General features: G+C 39.7%; 1 protein-coding gene across 1 annotated transcript; it reads right to left on the reverse strand.

Moving 5' to 3' along the window:
- Positions 1-22,466: 22,466 nt before the first annotated feature.
- LOC122420638 (transcriptional enhancer factor TEF-4-like) lies at positions 22,467-24,543 on the reverse strand. The gene has a single exon (XM_043436002.1). The coding sequence runs from the start codon at positions 24,492-24,494 to the stop codon at positions 23,139-23,141; it is 1,356 nt and encodes a 451-aa protein (XP_043291937.1). The 5' UTR covers positions 24,495-24,543; the 3' UTR covers positions 22,467-23,138.
- Positions 24,544-25,559: the final 1,016 nt, after the last annotated feature.

Here is a 25,559-nt window from a genome sequence, read left to right on the forward strand (position 1 = left end):
TGGCAAGCGGACGGAGTGACTGTGGACCTACGGAGGTCGGTAAGTACAGTGATATGGGACGAACGATTGGAAAGCCCCACCACTTTTCTACTTTACTTCATTTACTTAAAGTCCAAGGACTTGCGGTTTCATGTCAGCGAATAGAGGCTTATCTCCAAACGGTGGTTGAACATTATCCCTGATTCCCCAATGAAGGCAGTTTCAATTTAGAAATTTGGAACCAGATTAAAGAAAATGTTAAATGAGCCTGAAGACGGGGAAAAAATATTCCAATAGTTTTCTGGCCCTCATGGGATCTTATTAAAGCTGTGATTCTGCCATTTCAATATAATTCTAGCCTCACCCCACTCTGACAGGCAGAACACTTGTTACATGAATATGAATTAGATGATGAAACTTTACAAAAGGCTCAATTAGAACAACATAAAATATTTCAAAATTTTCCCACCAGCGCTGACCCAAGTGCTCCTCCTCCTCATCTTGCAATGGGCACAAAACCGAAAGTCCCCTCAATTCAAGAACAAGAGGACCCTGATGATGATTCTTCTGAGGCTCTTTTTGACAGTAAGGCTAACAATACTTTTCTTGAGGACAACGATAAGCCTTTGGCACACACTTGTATTTATGAAAAAATACTATCCACTCATTCTCCTTCACGACAAAGGCTTTCTGAGATACTGGCTTTGCAGTCTCAAATCTCTGAAGCTGATGGTTTCTCTGCTTTCCCTGTTTTGAGAAATACTAACACCCAAGGGAAGTAATACCTCAATATGAAGGCATTGATTTTTCTCACATGCAACAAATGAAGAAACTTGTAACTGTGTGGCCCTCATTTGCCTTTCACTAAGGAACTTTTAAACGCTATGGCATCTTCCATTGGAAATTTTGTTCCTTATGATTGGCGACTTTTGATAAGGGCTCTTCTTAAACCCGGAGAATATCTTCAGTGGACAATGTGGTTTCAGGATGTGGCCCAAGATCATACCAATTCTAATGCTCGAGCTGGCACTCCCCAAAACCAAATTACTTTTGAAATGTTAACTGGTACAGGGCAATTTGATGCTATAGAAGCTCAAATACAAATCCCTTCTTGGTGGAAAACTATCTTGACTGTAATAATTGTAGTCATCTTGTTCTTGCTGTTTGCTTTTTATATCTGTAACTATTATATAATGAACTTTGTATCTAAGTGGCTTAGGCATTTAAGTTACAAGTGATTTTGTTCCTGCTCCTGTGTTGGGGTCCTTTAATGGACTGGAACCTAGCGGTACGGAGTCGATGATAAGAAAGTAAAAGAGAGAAAGAGAGAGAGAGACAAAAAAGACCCAGGGACCTAAGCTCTGATGGAGCAAAGGTGCTTTAATGATTTTTCTATGAGTATATATAGGCTGTGGTACAAGAAACTTCTTTTGGGAATGATAGAGATCAGAAAACCAAACGTACAGTAACCGTTACCAAGGGAACAAGGGGTAATGTTAGTCACAAGGTCAGGAGGCAATCCATATCTCAAGAAAGGGGAACAAGACTAAGCAGTTTTGTCCTAAAGAGAATGTTTACTCAAGGAGACCCAAGCCTGCCTCACACAATGACCTCAGTCCCTGGGAGGAGCGTGCTGTTCCACTTGAAGAGGGACAAAGGACTCATGAGAGACAGCACGTAGGAATCCTCCCGTCAAACATTCCCTGACAATTCCCCCTTATTTATTTATAATATTTGTAAGAAGAGTTTTGACCATCAGAGTTTATTCAGTTTTGACAATCTTTGTATGAAGGCAACAGTAGACAACAAATATAATTGTTAAGACAATCACCAAAATTATAGTTCTAGACCCAATATTATGAGTAAGGCTTTGAAACTATCTATGTGGGTCTAGCCTAGATAATTGATCAGCCAATTGTTTAGCTAAAGTTCCCATACTAGTGGAAGAGGGCAGATTATTAGAAAAGGTTTTACATATTTTTTTTGTAATAACTGTACATTCAGAAAGGCATTATCATATACATTTTAAAAATGAAACTTGATTGGTTTCTAGTTGTAGCCACTATTATAGAAATGAACAGGAGTAACATGAAATTGAGTAGAATTTTAATCATATTTTAGCATCATCTGTTTTTGTACATCTGTTTATTGATCTCTAACCCATTTGATGGCTGTTCTCAGTTCTTGTATTTTTTTTTTAATATCTTCATCTATTTGAGCCTGAGTGGCCCACATAATATGCGCATCTTTAGTCTAATTTTGGATAAAATTATGTGTTTGAATTGAGGTTTGTAAAGTAACGCTAGTGATGGCAGCAATGGTGTAAATAGTTATTAATCTTATAATGTCAAAAATCAGCCATCTAATGAATCGTTTAGATCACTAGAGCAATTTAGTAAATAACTGGGAAGGAAGTCTAGCCTTGGGACCTTTTTCTTAGGGCCATTGGAGATTTATTGGTAACCATAGATTATGTCGAGATCGAAGAATCAAAAGGGAGTCATTTTTTAAGGAAATAGAGGAGTTAAGACAAGTATATAATTTACACTTTATGTAAGTTACAGAACGTAAAGTCTTATTGAATTGTAAATTTCTTATAGCTATAACAAAAGGAAGTGGAACATAGGCTTGTATAAAATATGATTGATTATAGTGAAAGAAATTATTGTTATAGTTATGATTGGTCCCTGTGAAATATCTGGTCTAAGTCCCAAGTTTTTTGGTGTTTGTAGCAAGTTTTTAGATGTCCCATTGTTTAGGCCCAATCTGTTTATCAAGGATGATTCGAGGACGAGGTGGGGGCCATTTCATCGTCAAGCTAGCCAGGAAGTCTTCTGTCATGGTAATGTTCTATTGTAGTATTAGTAACCTTTTATGTTACTTGAGTAATATAATCATACATAGTATTGTTAATATCATCTGAGCAGTTTAATAACCATATACTATGGGGTCTCTAATTGACAATTATATGATTAGCTATAAACATAAATTTTCTTGATTTGGCCTGACATTTGTCTTAATGACAGGAATATACTTAAAGTTCTTATTAGTAAATGCTTTGTATAGTGTTCTTTGTTTTTTCTTTAATTCTTTTCTTACAGTTTTAGTAGTATAAACATGATTTATGGACAAAGAAAGGGCAGTAATCTAAGAAGCATCAGAAAGTCTTCTTTTGGAGGCAGGGGAAGGCCTAAGTTTGTTGGCTAACGTTTATGCATAATTTTGTTGTGTCCATACACAAAGAAAGGATTTTTAAATTAAACTATATTTTTAGTTTAATTTAAAAAAAATTTTTTTTTTTAGTAAAAAAAATAGTAAAAAAAGTAAAAAAAACTATTAATTAGTTTTTCTTTTTTTTTCAGGATGAGAGGGCCCCTCCAAGTTCTAAGGAGGGGACATATGTGTTGACTCATTAGTGGATATGATTGGTCTTATATCTGTCCATTTTATAACCTTACCTACAATTAAAAAAAGGGGGGGTTAGGTATATAAGCCCAGTAAGTGTGATCAATCAAGTCAGCCTGAGCGGGGGAAGCAAAAGCAAGCAAACCAAGCATAGCGAAGAAAAATATTTTCAGGATTTTGAGGCATTCCCTGTTGAGAGATCAGATTTTCAGTTTGATTAGTAAGGGTTTTTATCTGTCTCCAAGTAGGGAGATCATAAGGTCGATGACGTCGAGTGCAGCGTTTTTTGGAAATTTTTAATGTCGCCATGGCTTGTATTGGAATTTTTTTTCCTTGGGTTTTTTGCTGTCTCATCTCTAGTCTGAATGTTGGGGGCCCTCTTAGGTTGAATCTTTTGAAGAGGAAGTCATGTGAGCTCGTTAGATCTATCTGGAGAAATAGAAGCATACCCTTTCCCTGTAAGATTAGTTTCTTAGATTTCCATTGATTACTTAACCCGTCTTGATATCAAATGGGCAAAGGAAAGGAGGTGTCTTTTAATGTTTCAAAACTTCTTTTTTTGTTTGTTTGTTTTTTGTATTTTGCTATTGTCAAAACATCTCTTTGTGGTAAATTTAAAAAGTTTAAAACAAATAAGGCTATATTAACAATAGTTATAAAAAGAATGGAAAAGTGATAATGATGAAAACATTTTTAGGAAATATTTTAGTCCAAAAGAAAAAAATTATTTAGAAATCTGTTTGGGACTGGTATTTGGCTGTGGTTTGTGTTATTTGGGGCAAAGGATTAGGAGTAACCATTCAAATATTTTTTTTTTAAGTGAAATTATTGAAAAGGTGATGCAGAACAACTTGACAAATGAAATGTTGTTCACATCCAAATATATTTGACCTTGTCCTTGAAAAAGAAATGTAGCTTAGCAACTGTTGAATCTCACTGTTTAGTGTGTTAAAGAAGATGACTACACTTTCAAGACAGACCTGAAAAGAAGGCGAACATTTTACATTTCTGATATTCTTAGGAACAAATAATCTATTCAGGAAATGGTGTCTTTTTTTTTGTTGTTTTTGTTTTAAGAATTTTACAGATTGGAAACAAATAAAGTCATACTAATAATAGTTACAGGCTTAAAGACTATATTACATTAGAATCTAGTAAAGTTTTTTTGGATAAGGAAGACAAAAGTGTTCCTGTGTATTTTCTCTTATTTAATTTTTTATTTGCAGTTACAGTGTGTAATGTGTTTGTCTAATCATGTCTTGTGTTTGTGGACTATAAGGAATGTCTGTAATTTGTTTAATAGAGAATGAATGTAAAAATTGTTTGAATTGTTTAGAATATAGGCAAAGCCATTGTCTGTTTTTATAGAATTAGGTGTTCTCATTATCGCGAAGTAAGTTGATAGGTGGGTTATAACATGTTGTGTAGTTTTACCTTAGAGAGGTGTTGCCCCTAGAAAAGAAGAATTTATATTGATAGAGACATGTAAGAAGGAAGAGGAAGAAAGTTCAGGACAATGAGTTACATCTATTTGCCATAAAATTTTTTTTCATTTGTCATAAGCCCTTTTAAAATTCTAGCACTAAACATCTCTAAAAGTTAAAAGTTCAAAACAAAATATGATAGCACAATAAACAAATGCAATGTTTATTTTAAATAGACACATCATATTTTGTGGTTTTCATTGTGATCCACCCAAGCATTTTAACTGCATTTTCTAATATATTTGTAGTCTGAATGTATCTGCTGACCAAAGTTAATTCTGTTAAATGTTGTTTTTCCAGAATTTTTCTTTTGTTTTTAATTTGGCCTAATTTGGAGAAAGAACATTTGCTGTAGCTAGAACGACAATGAAAAACTAGCCTAGCAAAGCCTATGTAAATACTACTTTATTTTATAATAAATGTTTCAACAATTAAAATATTTTTGTATTCATCATTTTATTTGTCATTTCTTATATCTTTCTATTAAAAGCATATATTTTACTTTTTTATAGCAACTATGAAATGTCTTGTATGTTAGTATTTTATAGACTGTTGAATATATTTATCAAATCATATTATATTTTATATATATATCCATTCCTATATAAATATGTATTTATATTTATTAACAGCTCAAAATCTCTTCAGCTCTTTTGCAAGAAAAACCCCTTGTAAGAGTAAGCCAATGTTCAGCAATTAATGCTTCAAAATTTTACTTTATTTGGAAATGACCCAGCCATTTAATAAATTTTCACTACTTAGTTCAGCACAACTCTAGAAACCTAAGTCATTCTAATTCCAAGAGACCACTCCAGATTATAGATAATAGATCATTCTATCAAAAATACAGTTATTTTTTTTTTTAAAAATAATCACTTTATTCAATATTATAGCTATAGAAATGAAGTACATTTTAAGAAATGAAAAAAAAAAAAACAAAACAAAAACGAAAATGTCACTTAACATCATTGGTACATCAGTGAAGGCCAGCAGGAAAAAATACTGATAAGCTTGTCTCTGACACCAAGAAGGCATTCTAGTCCATGCTTCAATATGCTTCCTATGTTTTCAGTAGATGTTTCTTTTCTGCTGCTTTTCATCCTTCTCTGTTATTTTAATAGAGCTTATCTAAAAGTTGTCATCTCATCTATATATTTGTATGTATATATAGAGTTACCTTTTTGTTGACAAACTTAATTTACCTTAAACCAAGACATAATAAAAGTATTATATAATGTTGATGACTCAAGACATGTCCCAACTAGATTAACAAATAATTATATTTAAATCACATTCACATTTAAATAAACATTATATCTAACATTGAATACCCTTCAGTTCATGTAAAGCTGAATCTAAATAGAGCTCATCAATTTTACATTATCCAAAAACAAAGACATATATTGAGACATAGATAATTTTAGACATAGATAATTTTAGATACGTAGGCATAGTTCTCTGTTTAAAATTTAAAATATATTTTTGTTTTATTTATTTATTTTGAGCTCCACCAATTTGTTAATGGCTGGAGCCCTAGATAGAGTGGGCTGTGTATCCCAAGGACATGATAAGAGTTAACTTAAGGTTTTTTCTTAGGCCTATTTTTGTTTCTCAGGCAGAATTGGAGCTCTAAAAAAAAAATATTTTAACAAGTTAACCTTTTCCTAACTGCACGTGCAAGAAGAACTGGTTTTGCAATTTCAAAAAAGATTTTATTTTAACCAGTTTTCTCCAGAGTCTAAAGAATATCATAGCCATTCAGTGTCAAAAATATCATTTCTCCTTTTTGTAGCTATAGTATATTATTAATGATATATGCATGAGGGAATTGCTGTCACATAGGAAGTAAAGCCTTGGCTACAAAATTTTGACAAATACTAGGACTGTTATGGAGACGGCAATGGCACCCTATTTCAGTACTCTTGCCTGGAGAATCCCAAGGATGGGGGAGCCTGGTGGGCTGACATCTATGGGGTTGCATAGAGTAGGACACAACTGAAGTGACTTAGCAACAGCAGTAGCAGGACATTTAAGCATATCTTGAGGTAACATAGTCTACTGAAATCTTTTATGAGGCCCGATATGATTAGGATAAGGGAGAGAAAGTGAATCTCTCCCGGTCTAAAGGGTGTAAAGGTATATTAAAAAAGCAATTTTGTGAATCAGTAATAATAATGTGCCAATTTTGAGGAATAGTAATAGGTGATGGGATCTCTGGTTGCAATGCACCCATAGGTTTCATAAAAGAATTAACTTTTCTAAACTCTGTTAAGAGACACCATTTGTTATATTTCCTTTTTATAACAAAAATAGGAGAGTTCCAAAAAGAGCAAGATTCCTCAATATGTTTCAATTTTAATTGTGTGTTTATAAGTTCTTTAGTAGCTTGTAATTTTTCTTTCGTAAGGGGCCATTGCTTTGTCTAAATAGGCTCATAATTTTTCTCAGTTATTTTAATAATTGTTTTGAGCAGTGGCCCCTAAGAAAAATGTGGAATGTATATCTGAGTTTTCCATTGCATAAGTAAGTCCCTTCCTATTAGATTAGGGGGTGCATCTATCACATAAGGTCTTAATGTTGTAGGTTGGCCTTTTGGTCTATCATATGGGTAGATTTGAATATTTTGATAAATTTCTTGTACTTTGGTTTGAGAAATTCTTGCAATTTGGCAAGAGACCTTTTGTATAGGTCAGGATTTGGGCCACAAGTGTTTGGAAATAATCATAATATTAGATCCAGTGCCGAGGAGACCAGAAAATCTTTTACCATTAATTTTGATATTTATATTTGGTCAGACATATTTAAATATCAATGATGTCCATAAGGATTGTTTTTGATCTGTATTGCCAAATCTGCCTGTCCGTACATTATTAGAGGAGTTAATAGAAATGTAAGGCAAAAGAAGTAATTGAGCAATTTTGTCCCCCCTTTTGAATTGCCATCTGAGCTGACATCATAATTTGAATTTCTCCTTTATAATTTGAATCAATTATTCCAGGGTGAACAGTAATTCTTTTAGAAGCCAAATTAGGTCAGCCAAGTAAAAGACTGAACGTTTGTGAGGGCAGGGGTCCAAAAAGTCCAGTAGGTATTCTAGAAGGGACTGTTTAAGGGTAAAGGAAAAAATCATTTAGGGCTGATATATTAGGGCACTGCTGGACATTGAGGGTTTGAGGGAAAAGATAGAATTTGCCCCTGGTTTTTGTTTTAGGGGCCCTGGGAGGTCCCCTGTTTGGAGTTTACTGGAATAGGTTTTCCTTCAATATCAAATTTAAATTTACTGTCTTTGGCCCAGTGCATTCCTCTATGGCAGCAAGGGCAAATTTTTGGAGGTTTTTTTATTAGCCTTCTTAGGGCAGTCCCTTTTTAAATGGTTTTTATCTCCACATGTAAAGCATCCTTCATTTCCCCTTTTAAAAGGTAGTAGCCATTGTTTCAACTAGTATTTGCATCTTTTAAGTTTTTGATCCTAGATTGTGACAAGCCTTCAAATAATCAATAATAGTCCTAGTCTCACAAATTGCAGCTATAGCTCTTTGACATTTCTGATTTACATTCTCATAAGCAAGTAATTTCTCTAGCTGTTTTTTGGTTTCTTCTCTGATTACAGTACAGGAAATAGCAGCTTCTAATCTAGCTTAAAAATTAGCATAACTTTTCATTAGGTTTCAACAAAGGAGAGACTTTTGGAGTTGCAACTGTTGGCAGAGGAGAAGCATTTGGAGCAGCCAGGGCAGGGCTAGTAAGAAAATTTTGAGATATTTTGTATTGTTTTAATTGGGCCTTTTGTAAAGTTTAATCATTTAATTTATATTTATGTAATAAGTGTTCTGTCACTGAATATTGGAAGGGCTAGAATGTACCTTGAAATGGCAGAATTACAGCTTTAATAAGAGCCCATAGGGGCTAGAGATCAATTGGAATATTTTTTCCTTGTTTGGCTGCTCATTTAACATTTTCTTTGACCTGGAGCCAAATTTCTAAATCAAAACTGCATTTATCAGGAAACAAAGGATTATGTTCAAGTACTGTTTGAAGGCAAGCCTCTATTCATTGGCGTGAAACCAGAAGTCCCTGAAATTTAAACAAATGGTGAAGTAAAGTAGAAAAATAATAGGGCTGGCCAGCCGTTTAACCCATGCCTTAGTACTTACCGACCTCAACAGGTCCCTGAGTCACTCCGCCCGATATGCCACGTATACCAGTGTCCCTGTTCGGGCGCCATTTGTTGGGGTCCTTTAATGGACCGGAACCTCGTGGTACGGAGTCAACGATAAGAAAGTAAAGAGAGAAAGAGAGAGAGAGAGACAAAAAAAGACCCGGGGACCTAAGCTCTGATGGAGCAAAGGTGCTTTAATGATTTTTCTATGAGTATATATAGGCTGTGGTACAAGAAACTTCTTTCGGGAATGATAGAGATCAGAAAACCAAACGTACAGTAACCGTTACCAAGGGAACAAGGGGTAATGTTAGTCACAAGGTCAGGAGGCAATCCATATCTCAAGAAAGGAGAACGAGACTAAGCAGTTTTGTCCTAAAGAAAATGTTTACTAAAGGAGACCCAAGCCTGCCTCACACAATGACCTCAGTCCCTGGGAGCAGCGTGCTGTTCCGCTTGAAGAGAGACAAAGGACTCATGAGAGACAGCACGTAGGAATCCTCCCGTCAAACATTCCCTGACACTCCTGCAGTTTCCACTGCCTCCTCTAGCTATTACTCAGGGCCTTTGGATCAGAGACCCTCAATATGAGGATAAGGAGAATATGTTGCCTCAATAATTTTGGGTCTGCGCCCCTTCCCAGCAGGAAGATGTTACAGAACAATTTCTCCACCCCTTTCCCTGGCAACCATATTCTCCTAAAAGCAGGAGGAAATGAAAGAGTTAAAGCTTAGGCAGGCAGTCCAAGGCCCTGTAAGGAGGTGGCAAACATTCTCACTTCTACTTTCCTTAAGCCTTGTGCAACAATGTATCACTAGAGAACTGACCTTTCTTTAGGTCCAGAACTAATGATTACACAGCACAATGTCTTACTCATGGAAATGCTTTTCTGAGGCTCTATGTTAATGATTATAATTGTAACAAATCTTGCCTGGGAACCTATATCTCAAGACTTGTACAGGTGATTACACAGCAACAGTATATCTTGCCCAGAGACATTGTCTGGAACCTATTTTCCCTGGCTAACCTTGTACCAAAGTTATCTCAGGATATGCGTCTTGGGAAAGGGCCGAATAGACCTCTTACAACATTGAGGTGTTCTTTTTATCATTCTCAGCAGCTAGTTGAGAAGTATATAAGGTCCCACTTAAACTAATGAGGCGGATACTCTTTCTACTCCCACAAACCTTTGGCCTCTTACTTGGCTGATCTAGTTTGACTTCTAAAGGAATTATTGTTCACCCTGGAATAATTGATTCAGATTATAAGGGAGAAATTCAAATTATGATGTCATCTCAGATACTATGGCAATTCAAAAAGGGGGACAAAATTGCCAAACTACTTCTTTTACCTTACATTTCTATTAACTCCTGTAATGGCATCCAGACAGGTGGATTTGGCAGTACAGATCAAAAACAATCCTTATGTACATCAATAGTATCTGAATATGCATGATCAAATATAAATACCAAAATTAATGGCTAAAGGTTTCCTGGTCTTCTTGATATGGATCTAATATTACTATTATTTCCAAACATTAATGGCCCAAATCTTGGCCTATACAGAGAATTTCTTGCCAAATTGCAGGAGTTTCTCAAACCAAAGTACAAGAGGTTTATCAAAGTGTCCAAATATATCCATGTGAGGGACGAAAAGGCCAGCCTGCAACATTGCAACCTTATGTGATAAATGCACCCCTTAATTTAATAGGAAGAGATTTACTTATGCAATGGCAAACTCAAATATATTTTCCACATTTTTCCTAGGGGCCACTGCTCAGTTAACAAACAATGCAATTATTAAAATTGCTTGGAAAAATGAAAGAGTATATACTCTTCCCACACTCTGTCATGTGGGAATTCTCCCACCATCTGTCAGTATTATGTAGCCAAAGCCCTTGAACCTATGAGAAAACAGTTTCCTAACTTTCTTGTTATTCATTATATGGATGATATATTGTATTCAGCTCCATCTGTTTTAGAAACTCAAGAAATATTTGACATAGCTCAAGAATACTTAAAGGACTCTGGATTAATCATTGCCCCTGAAAAGATTCAAACCTCTACAACAACGTATTACTCCCCAAGTAACACAGATTCATGTTGATAAATCATCAACCTTGAATGATTTTCCAAAACTTTTAGGCGATATAAACTGGATTAGACCCTCTTTAGGCATTGCAAATTATCAACTGACCAATCTATTTAATACTTTGAAAGGAGATCCCGATTTAAATAGCCCTCGTTTGATACAAAATAAATTGCAGAAACAGTTTCTTACTCGTATTAGACTTGAATTACCTCTAGAGTTGTTTATACTCCCTTCTCTCCATTCCCCCATGGGACTTCTTGCCCAACAAGAACACTGGCTAGATTGGATCTATACACAATTTAGAGGGACAAGGTCACTGACGCCCTATCTTGATTTGATTGCTCTAATACTTGTCAATGGGAGAAATAGAACTAAGACTCTAATTGGCTCCGATCCTCATAAAATTGTAATACCTATTCATAAATCTCAATTTGAGAATGCACTACAAACTTCTACCGATTTCCAGATAGCCTTTCTGGAGTATTTTAGAGAAATTTCAGTTCATTATCCTTACTACAAACTCTGGAATTTCTTCAAAAATACTGAATTTATTATCTCTTGCATTGTCACATCACAACCTATACCTCGAGCTGATGTTTTCTATATAGATGGGACTAAAAATGCCAAAGCCTCATTCTGGTCTCTCAAAGAATATAATGTCTTTTATACTAAATTTCATTCTGCTCAAGAAAACGAATTATATACTCTTATTCAAGTTACTCACCTACATCCTTACTCTGTTAATATAGTTTCTGACTCCTTATATTCAGTTTTTATATTAGGAAATATAGAAACCTCTATTATAAATTCCAATCAACCTATTATTCAACAACTTTTTCTCGAACTACAGTCTCTTATTAGGGACTGCACTTCCCCCATTTATATTACCCATATTCGAACACATTCCTGCCTTCCCAACCCTATGACTCATGGTAATGAGCAAGCTGATAAACTTGTTTCTTTTGCTACTCCTGAGGAACAACGTGCTCTATTGCACAATAATGCTGTCTCCTTACACCAAATTTAGAAAATTCCATACCGCCATGCTAAAGAAATCATTAATAATTGCTCTACTTGTAGACCCCTGCATCTTCGGTCCATTGCACAGGGTATTAATCCTCGAGGATTACAACCCAATGAATTATGGCAAATGGATGTAACTCATTGCCCTGAACTTTCTCCATCTTCTTTCCTACATGTCTGTATCAACACAAATTCTTCTTTTATATGAGCCACACCTCTTCGAGGTGAGGCTACACGGCATGTTATAACCCACCCATTAGCTTGTTTTGCAATAATGGGAACTCCCAACTCTATAAAAACAAAACAATGGCCCTGCCTATACTTCTAGGCAATTCAAACAATTATTTTCTATTAAACATATTACAGGCATTCCTTACAATCCACAAGCACAGGGCATAGTTGAACGAGCACATCACACACTGAAACTACAAATAAAAAATTTTGAAAAGGGGGAATACACAGGAACATTTCTATCTTCCTAATCCAGAGCAGATTTTACTAGATCTCAGCACTATGTACTCTAATCCTATAACTATTGTTAATACAGCTTTGTTTGTTTTAAATTTTTAAAACTTACCGCAAGAAGATATCTTGACACGAGCAGAAAAACATTTCGAGGAATTGAAGGATACCTCTCGTCCTCTGCCCATTTGGTATTAAGATGGGCTAACTAAGCAATGGAAATTTGGGAAATTAATCTTACAGGGAAAGGGGTATGCTTGTATTTTTCCAGATGGATCCAACGAACTCAATTGGCTTCCTCTTCAGAAGATCTGCCTCAGGGGAGCCGCCGGTGTTCAAAACAGAGACGAAAAGACACAAACCCCGGGAGGAAAAAATTCCAATACAGGCCCATGGCGGCTCTAAAAATCTCCAAGAAGCACTGCCCTTGACGTCATCAACCTCATGATCTCCCTGCTGCTACTGCTAAGTCACTTCAGTCGTGCCCGACTCTGTGCGACCCCGTCCCTGGGATTCTCCAGGCAAGAACACTGGAGTGGGTTGCCATTTCCTTCTCCAATGCACAAAAGTGAAAAGTGAAAGTGAAGTCGCTCAGTCATGTCTGACTCTTCGCGACCCCGTGGACTACAGCCTACCAGGCTCCTCCGTCCATGGGGTTTTCCAGGCAAGAGTACTGGAGTGGGGTGCCATTGCCTTCTCCCATGATCTCCCTACTTGGGGACAAATAAAAACCCTTACTAGAAAGAAACGAGGCAAATTATCACAATAACAAGATAAAAAAAAAAACCCTTACTAATCAAGCTGAACATCTGCTTTCTCAACAGGGAATGCCAAGGAATCCAGAAAATATTTTTGTTGCTATGCTTCCATTGCTTGCTTTTGCGTCTCCTGATCAAGCTGAATTAATTAATCATACTTTTAAAAAAATTAATCATACTTACTGGGCCTATATACCAAACCCCCCTTTAATGCAGGTTGTAGAATGGACAGATAAACGACCGATCGTATCCACCAATGACTCAGTACATATGCCTCCTCCTTGGAGCTTGGAGGGGCCCTTTTATCCTGAGGAAGAAGGGAGACTAATCAATATTTCTCTAGGGTTTGAAGTCCTTCCTCTATGCATGGGTCCAGCATAATTATGCATTAACATTAGCTGACAAACATGGGCTTTCGTTCTGCCTCCAAAGAAGAACTTTCGGACATTGCTTGGACTGTTTACTGCCCCTTCTTTCTATGAGAACCATGTCAACACTACTGAAACTCTAGGAAAATGACAAAAATTATTATGCAGAGGGTTTACATATAAGAACTTTAAATGTATTCCTATTCATTGGGACAGATGTCAAGCTAAATCAGGGAAATTAATGTTTGTGGCCAATTACACCATTGTTGATTGGGGAACCCATGGTATGTGGTTGACTAACTGCTCAGATGATATTAACAGCACTGTATGTGATTATGCTACTCAAGTAGCATAGAAGGTTACTAATACTATGATGGAACATTACCATGAAAAAGGACTTCTCGGCTGACTTGACAGTGGAATGGCACCCCCTTACCCTTGAATCGTCCTCAATAAATGGATTGGGCCTGAACAGTGGGACATCTGGAAACTTGCTGCAAGCACCGAAGAACTTGGAACTTGGACTGGATATTTTGTGGGGACCAGCTGTAGGCATAGTAACTATTCCTTTCGTTATAATCATTCATATTTCATAAAAGCTTCTCTTCCCCTTCCTTTTGTTATAGCTATAGGGAACTTGCAGCTTAATAAGACTTTACGTTCTGTGACTTGTACTGATTGCAAATTGTATAGTTGTCCTAATTCCTCTGTTTCTTTGAAAAACAATTCCCTTTTATTCTTCCATCTCGACGTAGTCTATGGTTGCCATTAGATCTCCAACGACCCTGGGAAGAGGGTCCCAGGCAGGCCTTGCCTCCGAGCTACTTACTAAATTAGTTCAACAATCTAAATGATACATTGGATGGTTAATTCTTGGCATTTTGGGATTAATAGCCATTTGCACTACTGCCAAAGCCGTTGACTGTGTGGATCACAATAAACTGTGGAAAATTCTGAAAGAGAAGGGAATACCAGACCACCTGACCTGCCTCTTGAGAAACCTATATGCATGTCAGGAAGCAACAGTTAGAACTGGACATGGACCAACAGACTGGTTCCAAATAGGAAAATGAGTACGTCAAGGCACTATATTGTCACCCTGCTTATTTAACTTATATGGAGAGTACATCATGAGAAATGCTGGGCTGGAAGAAGCACAAACTGGAATCAAGATTGCTGGGAGAAATATCAATAACCTCAGATATGCAGATGACACCACCCTTGTGGCAGAAAATGAAGAGGAACTAAAAAGCCTCTTGATGAAAGTGAAAGAGGAGAGTGAGAAAGTTGGCTTAAAGCTCAACATTCAGAAAACTATATCATGGCATCTGGTCCCATCACTTCATGGGAAATAGATGGGGAAACAGTGGAAACAGTGTCAGACTTTATTTTGGGGGGCTCCAAAATCACTTCAGATGTTGATTGCAGTCATGAAATTAAAAGACACTTACTGCTTGGAAGGAAAGTTATGACCAACCTAGATAGTATATTAAGAAGCAGAGACATTACTTTGCCAACAAAGGTCCATCTGGTCAAGGCTATGGTTTTTCCAGTGGTCATGTATGGATGTGAGAGTTGGACGCTGAAGAACTGATGCGTTTGAACTGTGGTGTTGGAGAAGACTTGAGAGTCCCTTGGACTGCAAGAAGATCCAACCAGGCCATCCTAAAGGAGATCAGTCCTGGGTGTTCATTGGAAGAACTTATGTTGAAGCTGAAATGCCAATACTTTGGCCACCTCATGTGAAGAGTTGACTCATTGGAAAAGACCCTGATGCTGGGAGGGATTGGGGGCAGGAGGAAAAGGGGACGACAGAGGATGAGGTGGCTGGATGGCATCACTGACTTGATGGACATGAGTTTGAGTAAACTCCAGGAGTTTGTGATGGACAGGGAGGCCTGGCATGCTGCATTTCATGGGGTCGCAAAGAGTTGGACACGACTGAGCGACTGAACTGAACTGAACTGAACTGCACTACTGCCACTGTTGAGGGCATTGCTTTACAAACCTCAATTCAGATACACAACTTTATTCAAAATTGGATTAAAGATGCTCATACTATGTGGACCACTCAGGCTCAGATAAATGAGGACATTCCAGATGAAATACAGGAAATAAAAACAGCCATCCAATGGGTTGGAGATGAATTAATAGATTTACAAAAACAAGTTATACTAAAATGTGACTGGAATTCTACTCAATTTTGTATTACCCCTGTTTGGTTCAGCTATAGTGCCTACTCTTGGGAACAAATCAAATTTCATTTGCAAGACATACATGATAATCCTTCCTTAAATGTACAATTATTATAAAAGGAAATCTTTGAAACCTTCTCTAAGAGTTTACCCTCTTCCAGCAATTTGGAAACCTTAGCTGAACAGCTAGCTGATCAATTATCTGGGCTAGACCCTCGAGGATGGTTTCAAAGCATTACACATAGTATTGGATCTGGAGCTATAATGCTGATAATTATCCTAGTGATTATATTTGTAGTATACTGATACCTTTCAGCTACAATTGTTCAAACTAAACAAACTCAATTGGTGAGGGCCTTTTTCACAAAAAGTATCTACAGTCACCCCCAATGATGAAAAAATAAAAAAGGGGTAATTGTCAGGGGAGGTTCAACTTTAAGGGATCCAATATGTTGCATTTTCTTCTTTTGTGTGCCGTTTCTCAAGGACTCTCTATTCCTTATCAGTTCCTGGAAAACAGGAACGAGCAGAGCTGCACCCAGTTCTCAGGACTCAGATCATGGGAAAGAGCACCTGCTTGGATTCCTTCAGTGACTCTCTTCAGTGACCTTTTACTTACAGGACTATCCATTTTGTTGCAGCTGATGGAATTTCATTCTTAATGGCTGAGTAATCATTTTATTTGGAGAAGGAAATGGCAACCCACTCCAGTGTTCTTGCCTTGAGAATCCCAGGGACGGGGGAGCCTGGTGGGCTGCCGTCTATGGGGTCGCACAGAGTCGGACATGACTGAAGCGACTTAGCAGCAATCATTTTATTGAAGATATATAACCATGCATTTCTGCAAATAAAGTACCCTTGTTTCACTTGAGACTTGGGTACCCCCCCCCACCCTGTCCTTCTTTTCTTTGCTTCTTTTCATCGACTCCAGTCCCCAAGTCCCAGTCTGTCAAGACCATAACAGATAAGGAAGATAGAAGTGTTCCTCTGTATTACCCCTTTTAAAATTTTTTTTGTTTGTAGTTTCAGTGTGTGATGTGCTCTTTCAACTCTGCCCTGTGCTTGTGGATTGTAAGGAATACCTGTAATATGTTTAATAGAAAATAATTGTAGAAAATGTTTGAATTGCCTAGAAATATAGGTAGGGCCATTGTCTGTTTCTATAGAACTAGGTGTTCCCATTATTGTAAAACAAGTTAATAGGTGGGTTATAACCTCCGGGAGGTGTGACCAATATAAAAGAAGAATTTGTATCGATGGAGATATGTAAGAAGGAAGAGGGAGAATGTTCAGGGCAATGAGTTACATCCATTTGCCATATTGGGTTGTAATCCTCGAGGATTGATACTTTATTCAATGGGTCGAAGATATGGGGCCCTACAAGTAGAGTAATTATTAATGATTTCTTTAGCATGTCAGTATGGAATTTTCCAAGTTTTATGTAATGAATCAGTATTATTATGTAATAGAGCATGTTGCTCTTCAGGAGTAGCAAAAGAGACAAGCTTATCAGCTTGTTCATTGCCACGAGCCATAGGGCCAGGAAGACAAGAATGTGTTTGAATATGGGTAATATAAATGGGAGAAGTGTGGTTCTTCATAATAGATTGTAATTCAAGAAAAAGTTGTTGGATAATAGATTGATTAGAATTTATGGTCGAAGTTTCTATATTTCTTAATACAAAAACTGAATATAAGGAGTCAGAAACTATATTAATAGGATGAGAATGTAGGTGAATAACCTGAATGAGAGCATATAATTCGTTTTGTTAAGCAGAGTGAAATTTAGTATAAAAGACATTATATTCTTTGAGAGACCACAATGAGGCTTTAGTATTTTTAGTCCCATCTATATAGAAAACATCCATTTGAGGTATAGGTTGTGATGTGACAATGTGAGAGAAAATAAATTCAGTATTTTTGAAGAAATTCCAGAGTTTGTTAGAAGGATAATGAAATGAAATTTCTCCAAAATATTCCAGAAAGGCTATTTGGAAATCGGTAGAAGTTTGTAATGCGTTCTTGAATTGAGATTGAGATTAGAATTGGCATGATCTCGGGTCACATCATGAAACCACATTAATCCATTGAAGATATTTTTTTCTGGTTTAAGAAGAGCTTTTATCAAAATTTGCCAATCATAAGGAATAAAATTTCGAATAGAAGATGCCATAGCATTTAGAAGTTCTTTAGTAAAGGTGAATGAGGGCCGTACATAGTTACAGCCTTTTTCATCTGTTGTGTGTGAGAAAAATCAATGCTTTCGTATTGAGGTATTAGTTGCCCTTGAGCATAAACATTTCCTAACACAGGAAAGGCAAAAAGATGATCGGCCTCAGAGACTCGAGATTGCAAATCCAGTAAATCAGAAAGGCTTCATCGTAAAGGAGAATGAGTGGGTCGTCTGTTTTCATAAATATGAGTGTGTGTTAGGGGCTTATCGTTGTCATCAAAAAAAGTATTGTTGGCTTTAGTGTCAAAGAGAGCATCAGAAGAATCACCATCAGATTAATTTTGTCCTTTAATTGAGGGGACCTTCAGTTTCGTGCCTGTTACAAGAGGAGGAAGAGGATCGCTTGGGACAGCTGGAGCAGGGATGGTGGGAAAGTTTTGAAACATTTTATGTTGCTCTAATTGGGCCTTCTGTAAAGTCTTGTCATCTAATTTATATTCATATAATGAGCGTTCCGCTTGTTGACAAATATCAGGGGGACTAGAATTGCCTTGAAATGGCAAGATGATGGCTTTAATGAGGGCCCACAAGGGCCATAAATTTATTGGAATATTTTCTCCCCGTCTTGTGGCTTGTTCAAAATTTTCTTTAACCCGGTTCCAAATTTCTAAATGGAAACTGCCTTCATCGGGGAACCAGGGATTCTATTTAACCACTGTTTGGAGACAAGCCTCTATCCGTTGACATGAAACCAGAAGTCCTTGATCCTTAAATAAATGATGAAGTAAAGTAGAGAAGTGGTGGGGCTTTCCAGCCATTCATCCTATAATCCCGCACTTACCGACCTCCGTAGGTCCTAACAGTCACTCCGTCCGCTTGTCAACGGCGTTCACCAGGTCCCTGTTCTGGCGCCACTTGTCACGGTATTTGTAGACCGGGACCTTGGGACTGGAGTCGATAAGGATGCAGGGGACCCAAGTCTCGAGTGAAACAAGGGTGCTTTATTTGCAGAAATGCATGTTTATATAACTTCATACAAGGCAGCTTTAGGCAGTAAAAAAATTGAGCAGAAACAAAGCCAAGCAAATAACAATCTTCAAAGGGCCAGAAAGCGTTCCATATCCTGAGTAAGAGGGGCATAACTGAATAGATTACCTTTAAGTAAAAGGTCACTGAAGGGAGTCACTGAAAGGAATCCAAGCAGGTGCCCTTTCTCATGATCTCAGTCCTGAGAACTGTGTGCTGCTCTGCTCTTTCCTGTTTTCCAGGAGCTGATAAGGAATAGAGAGTCCTTGAGAAACAGCACACAGAAGAAGAAAATAACATATTGGATCCCTTAAAGTTGAATGTCCCCTGACACAGAGCAATTATTTTGAGCATCAAATTTGATCAGAACCAGGATAATATGTGTATGTGTGTGAATCACATTTAACAGCTGTCATTACCATTTGCTACTGTTGTATTCAAAGAACTACATTCTGAATGTATCAAGGTTTCCTGTTTCCATGAATAAAATATAAACACTTGTGTCCTAACCCTGGATGAATTGTGTTTATTCCATCAACACAGTTTTATCTCACTTCAGTACTTTATAAGAGCAGCCAACAAGGCACCATTAGGCTCTCAGGTTTAAATAAATCTAGAACAATTTCTTGTCACCATGGAATCAAACAACATAAAATTTGGGGGTTACATAGTCATAATTTGTAACTAAAGTTACTCTCTCTACACTCTACACCCAAACATTCATATGACTGTAATCCAAATAGCACAGCAGTGCATTTTAGACCAACTTCCAGTAATGTGCAGAAATTGCATCAGATAAAGGTCTAATTTGCTTTATTTTTATTTTTGGCTATGCTGGGTCTTTGCTGCTGCATGTAAGCTTTCTCTAGTTGCTATGGGTGTTGGCTTTTTTTGTTGGGAAGCACACCCTGTAGGTGTGAGGGCTCAGTAGTTGCAGCTCACAGGCTCTAAAGCATGGACTCAAGTAGCTGCAGCACATGCTGTTAATGGCATGTGGGATCTTCTCAGACCAAGGATGGAACCTGTATCCTCTGCATTGACAGGCAGATTCTTAACCACTGAACCATTGGGGAAGTCTCTAATTAGCTTTATTGAATGGTTGATGCATTGGGCAGAATTCAACCTGGTAAATGGGTGCTCCAAGGAGCCTGACAGAGTGGACAGTCTCAGGATGTTGAGGGTATTTTCATGTGCATTTTGATTGTGTATCTATTACAGGTTTTTGGCTTCTCCTTACTATGAAGTTTTTATTTAGATATGGGCTCTTGGTGTTTCTTGGACTTGTGTGACTGTTTCCTTTCCCAGATTAGAGTGGTTTCAGCTGTTTTCTCCTCCTAAGATCTTTCCTGTATTCTTCTGGGTCTCTGACAGGGCAAATATTAGTGGCTTGTTGTCCCAGAGGTCTCTTAAAATGTCCTCCTTTTATCCTTTTTTATTCTCTTCAGTAGTGGTGATTTTCAGTACTTTCCTCTAGCTCACTGATGTGTTTTCTGCCTCATTTAGCCTGTTCTGATTCATTTTAGTTTCTGGTTTTTTTGTTTTTTTTTTTCATTTCATTTACCATATTCTTCAGTTCTGTTTGGTTGGTTGTTATATTTTCTAAGTCTTCATTAAATACTTCTTATTTCTCAGGTTGTGCATTTTTCTCCCAGGTTCTTTGATCATGTTTACTATCACTACTTTGAACTCTTTCAGGTAGATTGTCTATCTCCACATTACTTAGTTCTTCTGGGGTTTTGTCTTGTTCCTCCCTCTGTGACATATTCCTGTGTCACCTCATTTTGTGTACATTTCTATTTGTATTGTAATCTATCTGGTAGCATGGTTACGTTTCTTGACCTTGGAGAAGTGGCCCTCTGAAGGCGATATCCCAGGCACCCTTCTCCCAATCCAAGAGCCAGAGGACATCTGATCCCAGGGTGGTGTCCCACATGTATTTGCGGACTCGGATTGCAAGCTGTGGGACTCCACTTTTCTTGCTTTTGGTGTCTGCCCCCTGATGTGAAGAGCCAACTCATTGGAAAAGATCCTGATGCTGGGAAAGATTGAGGACAGGAAGAGAAAGGGGCGACAGAGGACTAGAGGGTTGGATGACATCACCGATTCAATGGATATGAGTTTGAGCAAACTCCAGGAGATGGTGAAGGACAGGGAAGCCTGGCATGCTGCAGTCCATGGGGTTGCAAAGAGTCAGACATGACTGAGTGGCTGACCAACAACCCTGCTGGGTGAGGCTGGTCTCGAGGCTTGTGCCTGCACAGTGGTGGTTAGAACTGGGTTTTGACCTTTTTATGGGTAGAGTCACGTCGAAAGGTATGTGTACATGAAGGCTTTGGACAGCCTGTCTGCTGATGGGCTGCATCCTGGCCCTTTCATCGTTTGGCCTTAGGGGCCCCATTGCTGTAGCCTACAGGTTCTGAGTGGAGCCAGTGTTGGGCCAAGATGGAGACCTCATGCAGGTGAGTGCTCTCTCATAGTTCTGCCCTCAGGATCTGTGTCCCCACAGTGAGCCACAGCCCATCCCCACCCCCCAGAGATCCTTCAAGACCAGCAGGCAGGTCTCACCATCCAGGATCCTAGCAAACAGTTGTGTTTTGCCCTTCATCTCAGCTTCATCTCAGTGTGCATGAGGCTTCGTCTGCACCTGTTAAGAGTGAAGTCTCTGTTTTCCCCATCCCTGTGGGGCTCCTGCGGTCAGGGCCCACTGGTCTTCAGAAGTAAATGTTAAAGATTTCTTTGGCCTTATTCATTGATTCATGGGTTGGCCAGCATCCCACCTGGTAAATAAACAGGTGCTCCTAGAAGCTGTCTGTCCTCTTTACACCAAGGTATATATGAATCAGTGGGTTGTTTTCAAACTTTTGTGACCTGAATATGCTCATAAATGCCATGATGTGTACAAAGTAGGTGCAGCATAAACACGAAGAAGCTGAGTTTCTTTCGGGGTGGAGTTCACTTCCATGAAAAAACTGAAATGGCAAAATGGTGAAATGAAATGTTTAATTTGGGAGTTGGCTGTGCTCAGGTGCTTGAAAGTGAAGTGAGTAGAGTTGAACAAGCACAAAATGAAGGGAATGAGTATGGATTTCAACTGTATTTTGTGACAGGGAAATAGTCTCCAGTGCCAAATGCCTGCAAGCCATCCTGCCATTTCTCAGTGTTGTGTTCACATTCAGAGCCCGAAGATCTTGCCGAGAAAGTGAGATGTGTTCTTTGTTCCCAACTGGAAATACTTTCCTTGATAACTGATGTCAAATTGGACTCAAATTCACTTTTATTTCACAATTTGAGAGTCCCTGTTTTAATGCTTTCTGCGTGCTATCTTTTTTTTTTTTTTTTTTTGGTAAAATAGCTTTATCCTCTGTCAAAACACAAACCAACACATTTGAGGGGGGGTGGGGAGGAGAGGGAGGCAACACAGTCTAGCCCCACGACACATTTAGAAGAGGGCATGAGATTAAAAGGCTGCTTGCCCAGCTGAGAAAAAGTCACGACCCTAACACCCACTTATAAATATCTTGTTATATTAAAAAAAATAATAATATATTTCCAGGGCCACCTGACTCTGCCCCTGCACAGAAAAGGTTAACCTTCAATATTTGATATCAGGGTTCCCCAGATGGAGGTGGTAAGAGGAGGGAGATTGAGAAGAGGGAGATGCGGAAAAACAGAGGGATGAGCCCATGTGTCACTGGGGGCCCTCCAAAACATCCAGAACAAAGAAAAGGGAGGGCACCTGTCAGAGACAGAAACCAGTGCTATCCCGGGGATTCTCTCACTCCTGTCCTCAGTGCCCAATGCTCTGGGGTGACCTGTCCTTTCAGACACCCCTGTGAGGTTCCAAGATCAGGATCCATCTTCCCCTCTCAGTCCCAGCCCATTCCACTCACCACCCAGCTTTTACAGTCCTAACAGGGAGCAGTCCCCTCCCCACATTAGAAGCACGGGGAAAGCTGGAGGTCCTGCCTGGGAGGAGAGGGTATTCTGGAGGGTGAGCCACTTTTGGGGTCCCCCTTCAGTCCCTGACCAGGCGATAAATGTGGTGCTGGGCCCCCCGCTCACTGGTGGAGACTTCAAAGACGTAGGCGGTGCAGAGCAACAGTTCCTGGGTGTCTCTGTTTGTCACCACCTGGAGGATGGTGAAGTTCTCCAGGACGCTGTTCATCATATAACGCTCGGGCAGCTGCCACAATTTGTGCAGAAAATTCACCAGGTACTCGCACATGGGTGAGCGCAGCAGGCGGTACACGAACCTTCCGTCCTCCAGCTGGGCACGCTCCGTCTCCACCTTCTCCACCACCTGCTTGCCGAAGGAGCAGACCTTGGAGGAACAGGTGAGGGTCATGTGTTCCAGGCTCTCGTACTGGCTGCTCACTCCATAGAAGCCACCGCTGCTGCCGCCGGCCCCCACCTCCTCACCACTCGGGCCCCAGTTCAAGTCCGCCCAGAACTTGACCAGGAAGAAGGCATGGGGGGGCCCACGATCATACAGCTCCCGCAGACCACCCTTTTTCTCGGGGAATTTGTCGTAGATCTGTCGGACGTCCACACTCTCGAGGAGGGGCGCTCCAGGGCTGGGGCAGTGCTGGCTGATGTGTACAAACAGGTGCCTCTGGTAAGAGTCAGCTGCATCTGGCGGTTCCACAAAGGCCGAGAACTCCATCAGCTGCAACCGAGCAGTGCCCAGAGCCCGAGCCTGCCAGGCTGGGGGTGATGGGGCGGGTGGGGGCAAAGCGGGAGGTGAGAGGGCTTGGGGGGGCTCGTACCCTGGGAGGTCAGCAGATGGAGGAGTCAGTGACAAGGAGAACGGTGTCTGCGAGAATGGCTTCACATCAGGAACATTCCAGGGGGGCCCAGAACTCCCCGACCAAAACTGGAAAAGCTCGGGCGTCTGAGGACCGGTAGGACCCAGTTTGGCCTGCAGGGAAGGTGCTGAGATGAGCTGGGCAGAGGACATGGTGGCCATTGTCTGGAAAGCCTTGTCCTTGGAAACCTGGTCCACATTCAGGGCCTTGAGCTTGGACTGGATTTCCCTCGATTTCCTTCGGGCCAAAACCTGGATGTGACTAGAGACCTGTTTGCGAGTTCGGGTCTTTCCCGTTCTCAGCTTGATGTAGCGGGCAATCAGTTCATTCCGACCATACATCTTGCCTTCATCAGACAGGATGATTTTCCGCCGGCCACAGGGCGGGTAGATGGCCAGGGCCTCCTGGAAGCTCTGCTCGATGTCTGGACTCCAGACACCTTCTGCGTCTGGGCCCCCGTCGCCCCCCGCCCCCTCACTGCCGCCGGTGCCCTCCTCGCTTCCTTCCTCACTTCCTGTCCAGCCGCTGCCATCGTCCAGGGGGGCCCCAGCCCGGGGTTCCCCCATCTGGGCCTCCCGGCCTGGGGCTGGGGAGCCGCGGGCGGGCTCTGCGTGCTATCTTTTTGAATTTGAAGTCCAAATTAAGTATTGATGTTCTTTCTCGTTTCCCAGATGAAGGAACTTGAATGGAACAAAAATCACCCCATCCCAGGAAGTGACTGAATCGGAGCCTGAATCCACGTTGTCTCGCCTCAAAGATCTCTTCACCATGTTGCTACACTGCAGCCCAGGTTGTTGGCATGGCTACAGTAATTCTTGTTGCAGTTGACAGGGCCGAGGTGCAGGCAGGCACAAAGCGTGGGACAAGTCACCTTGTCGCAGTTGTATTTCTGGGGGAACAGCTGAGGGGAGGCTCCCTGAGGCGGCACCTCAGGCAGCAGACCAAGTGCAGGTGGACTCTCTGCATATAGTAATTCTGAGAGAATAGGGCCATCCACCAGCTCTGTGCCCACAACAATCAAATGCTGCTGGTCAGTTAGGATGACCTCAGTGTATTTACAAAGATCTGTTGGAAGAACTTAACAGAAAAACCTGAACAAAACTGTTTGGCCAATCCACTAAATATCTGTGTCCAGTGGGCTGCCTCCCAGAAGAAAAAGACAAGGAATAAGCATTTCATTAATGTATTTAGACTGTTTTTTTTTAAGACATAATTCTGTTGCATAGTTTAGTTTGTAGAATAGTGAAAATGTAACTTTTATATGCACTATGTATGTGTGCTAAGGTGCTTCAGTCATGCCTGACTCTTTGTGACCCTATGGACTGTAGCCCCCCAGGCTCCTCTGGCAATGGGATTCTCCAGGCAAAAATACTGGAGTGGATTGCCACGCAGTCCTCCAGGGTATGGTGCTGACCTACGGATCAAACCGTTCTTTACCACTAGCGCCACCATGACCCAGTAATAAGTGCCTTCTTGTTGTGGTAGTCCGGAACCGAACCCACAATATCTCCAGACCATGTCTTTAGTTTTATTTCATTGGTCAGTGTTGCTAATGAATGTTTAAATAAGATGTAGGTATACTGATTACCATATAATCCTAGAAGAGAGATTATCCAAGGTGAAGTTGTATT

The sequence above is a fragment of the Cervus canadensis genome, chromosome 18 (genome assembly GCF_019320065.1).
Source record: "Cervus canadensis isolate Bull #8, Minnesota chromosome 18, ASM1932006v1, whole genome shotgun sequence".
In the NCBI taxonomy this organism is placed as follows: Eukaryota; Metazoa; Chordata; class Mammalia; order Artiodactyla; family Cervidae; genus Cervus; species Cervus canadensis.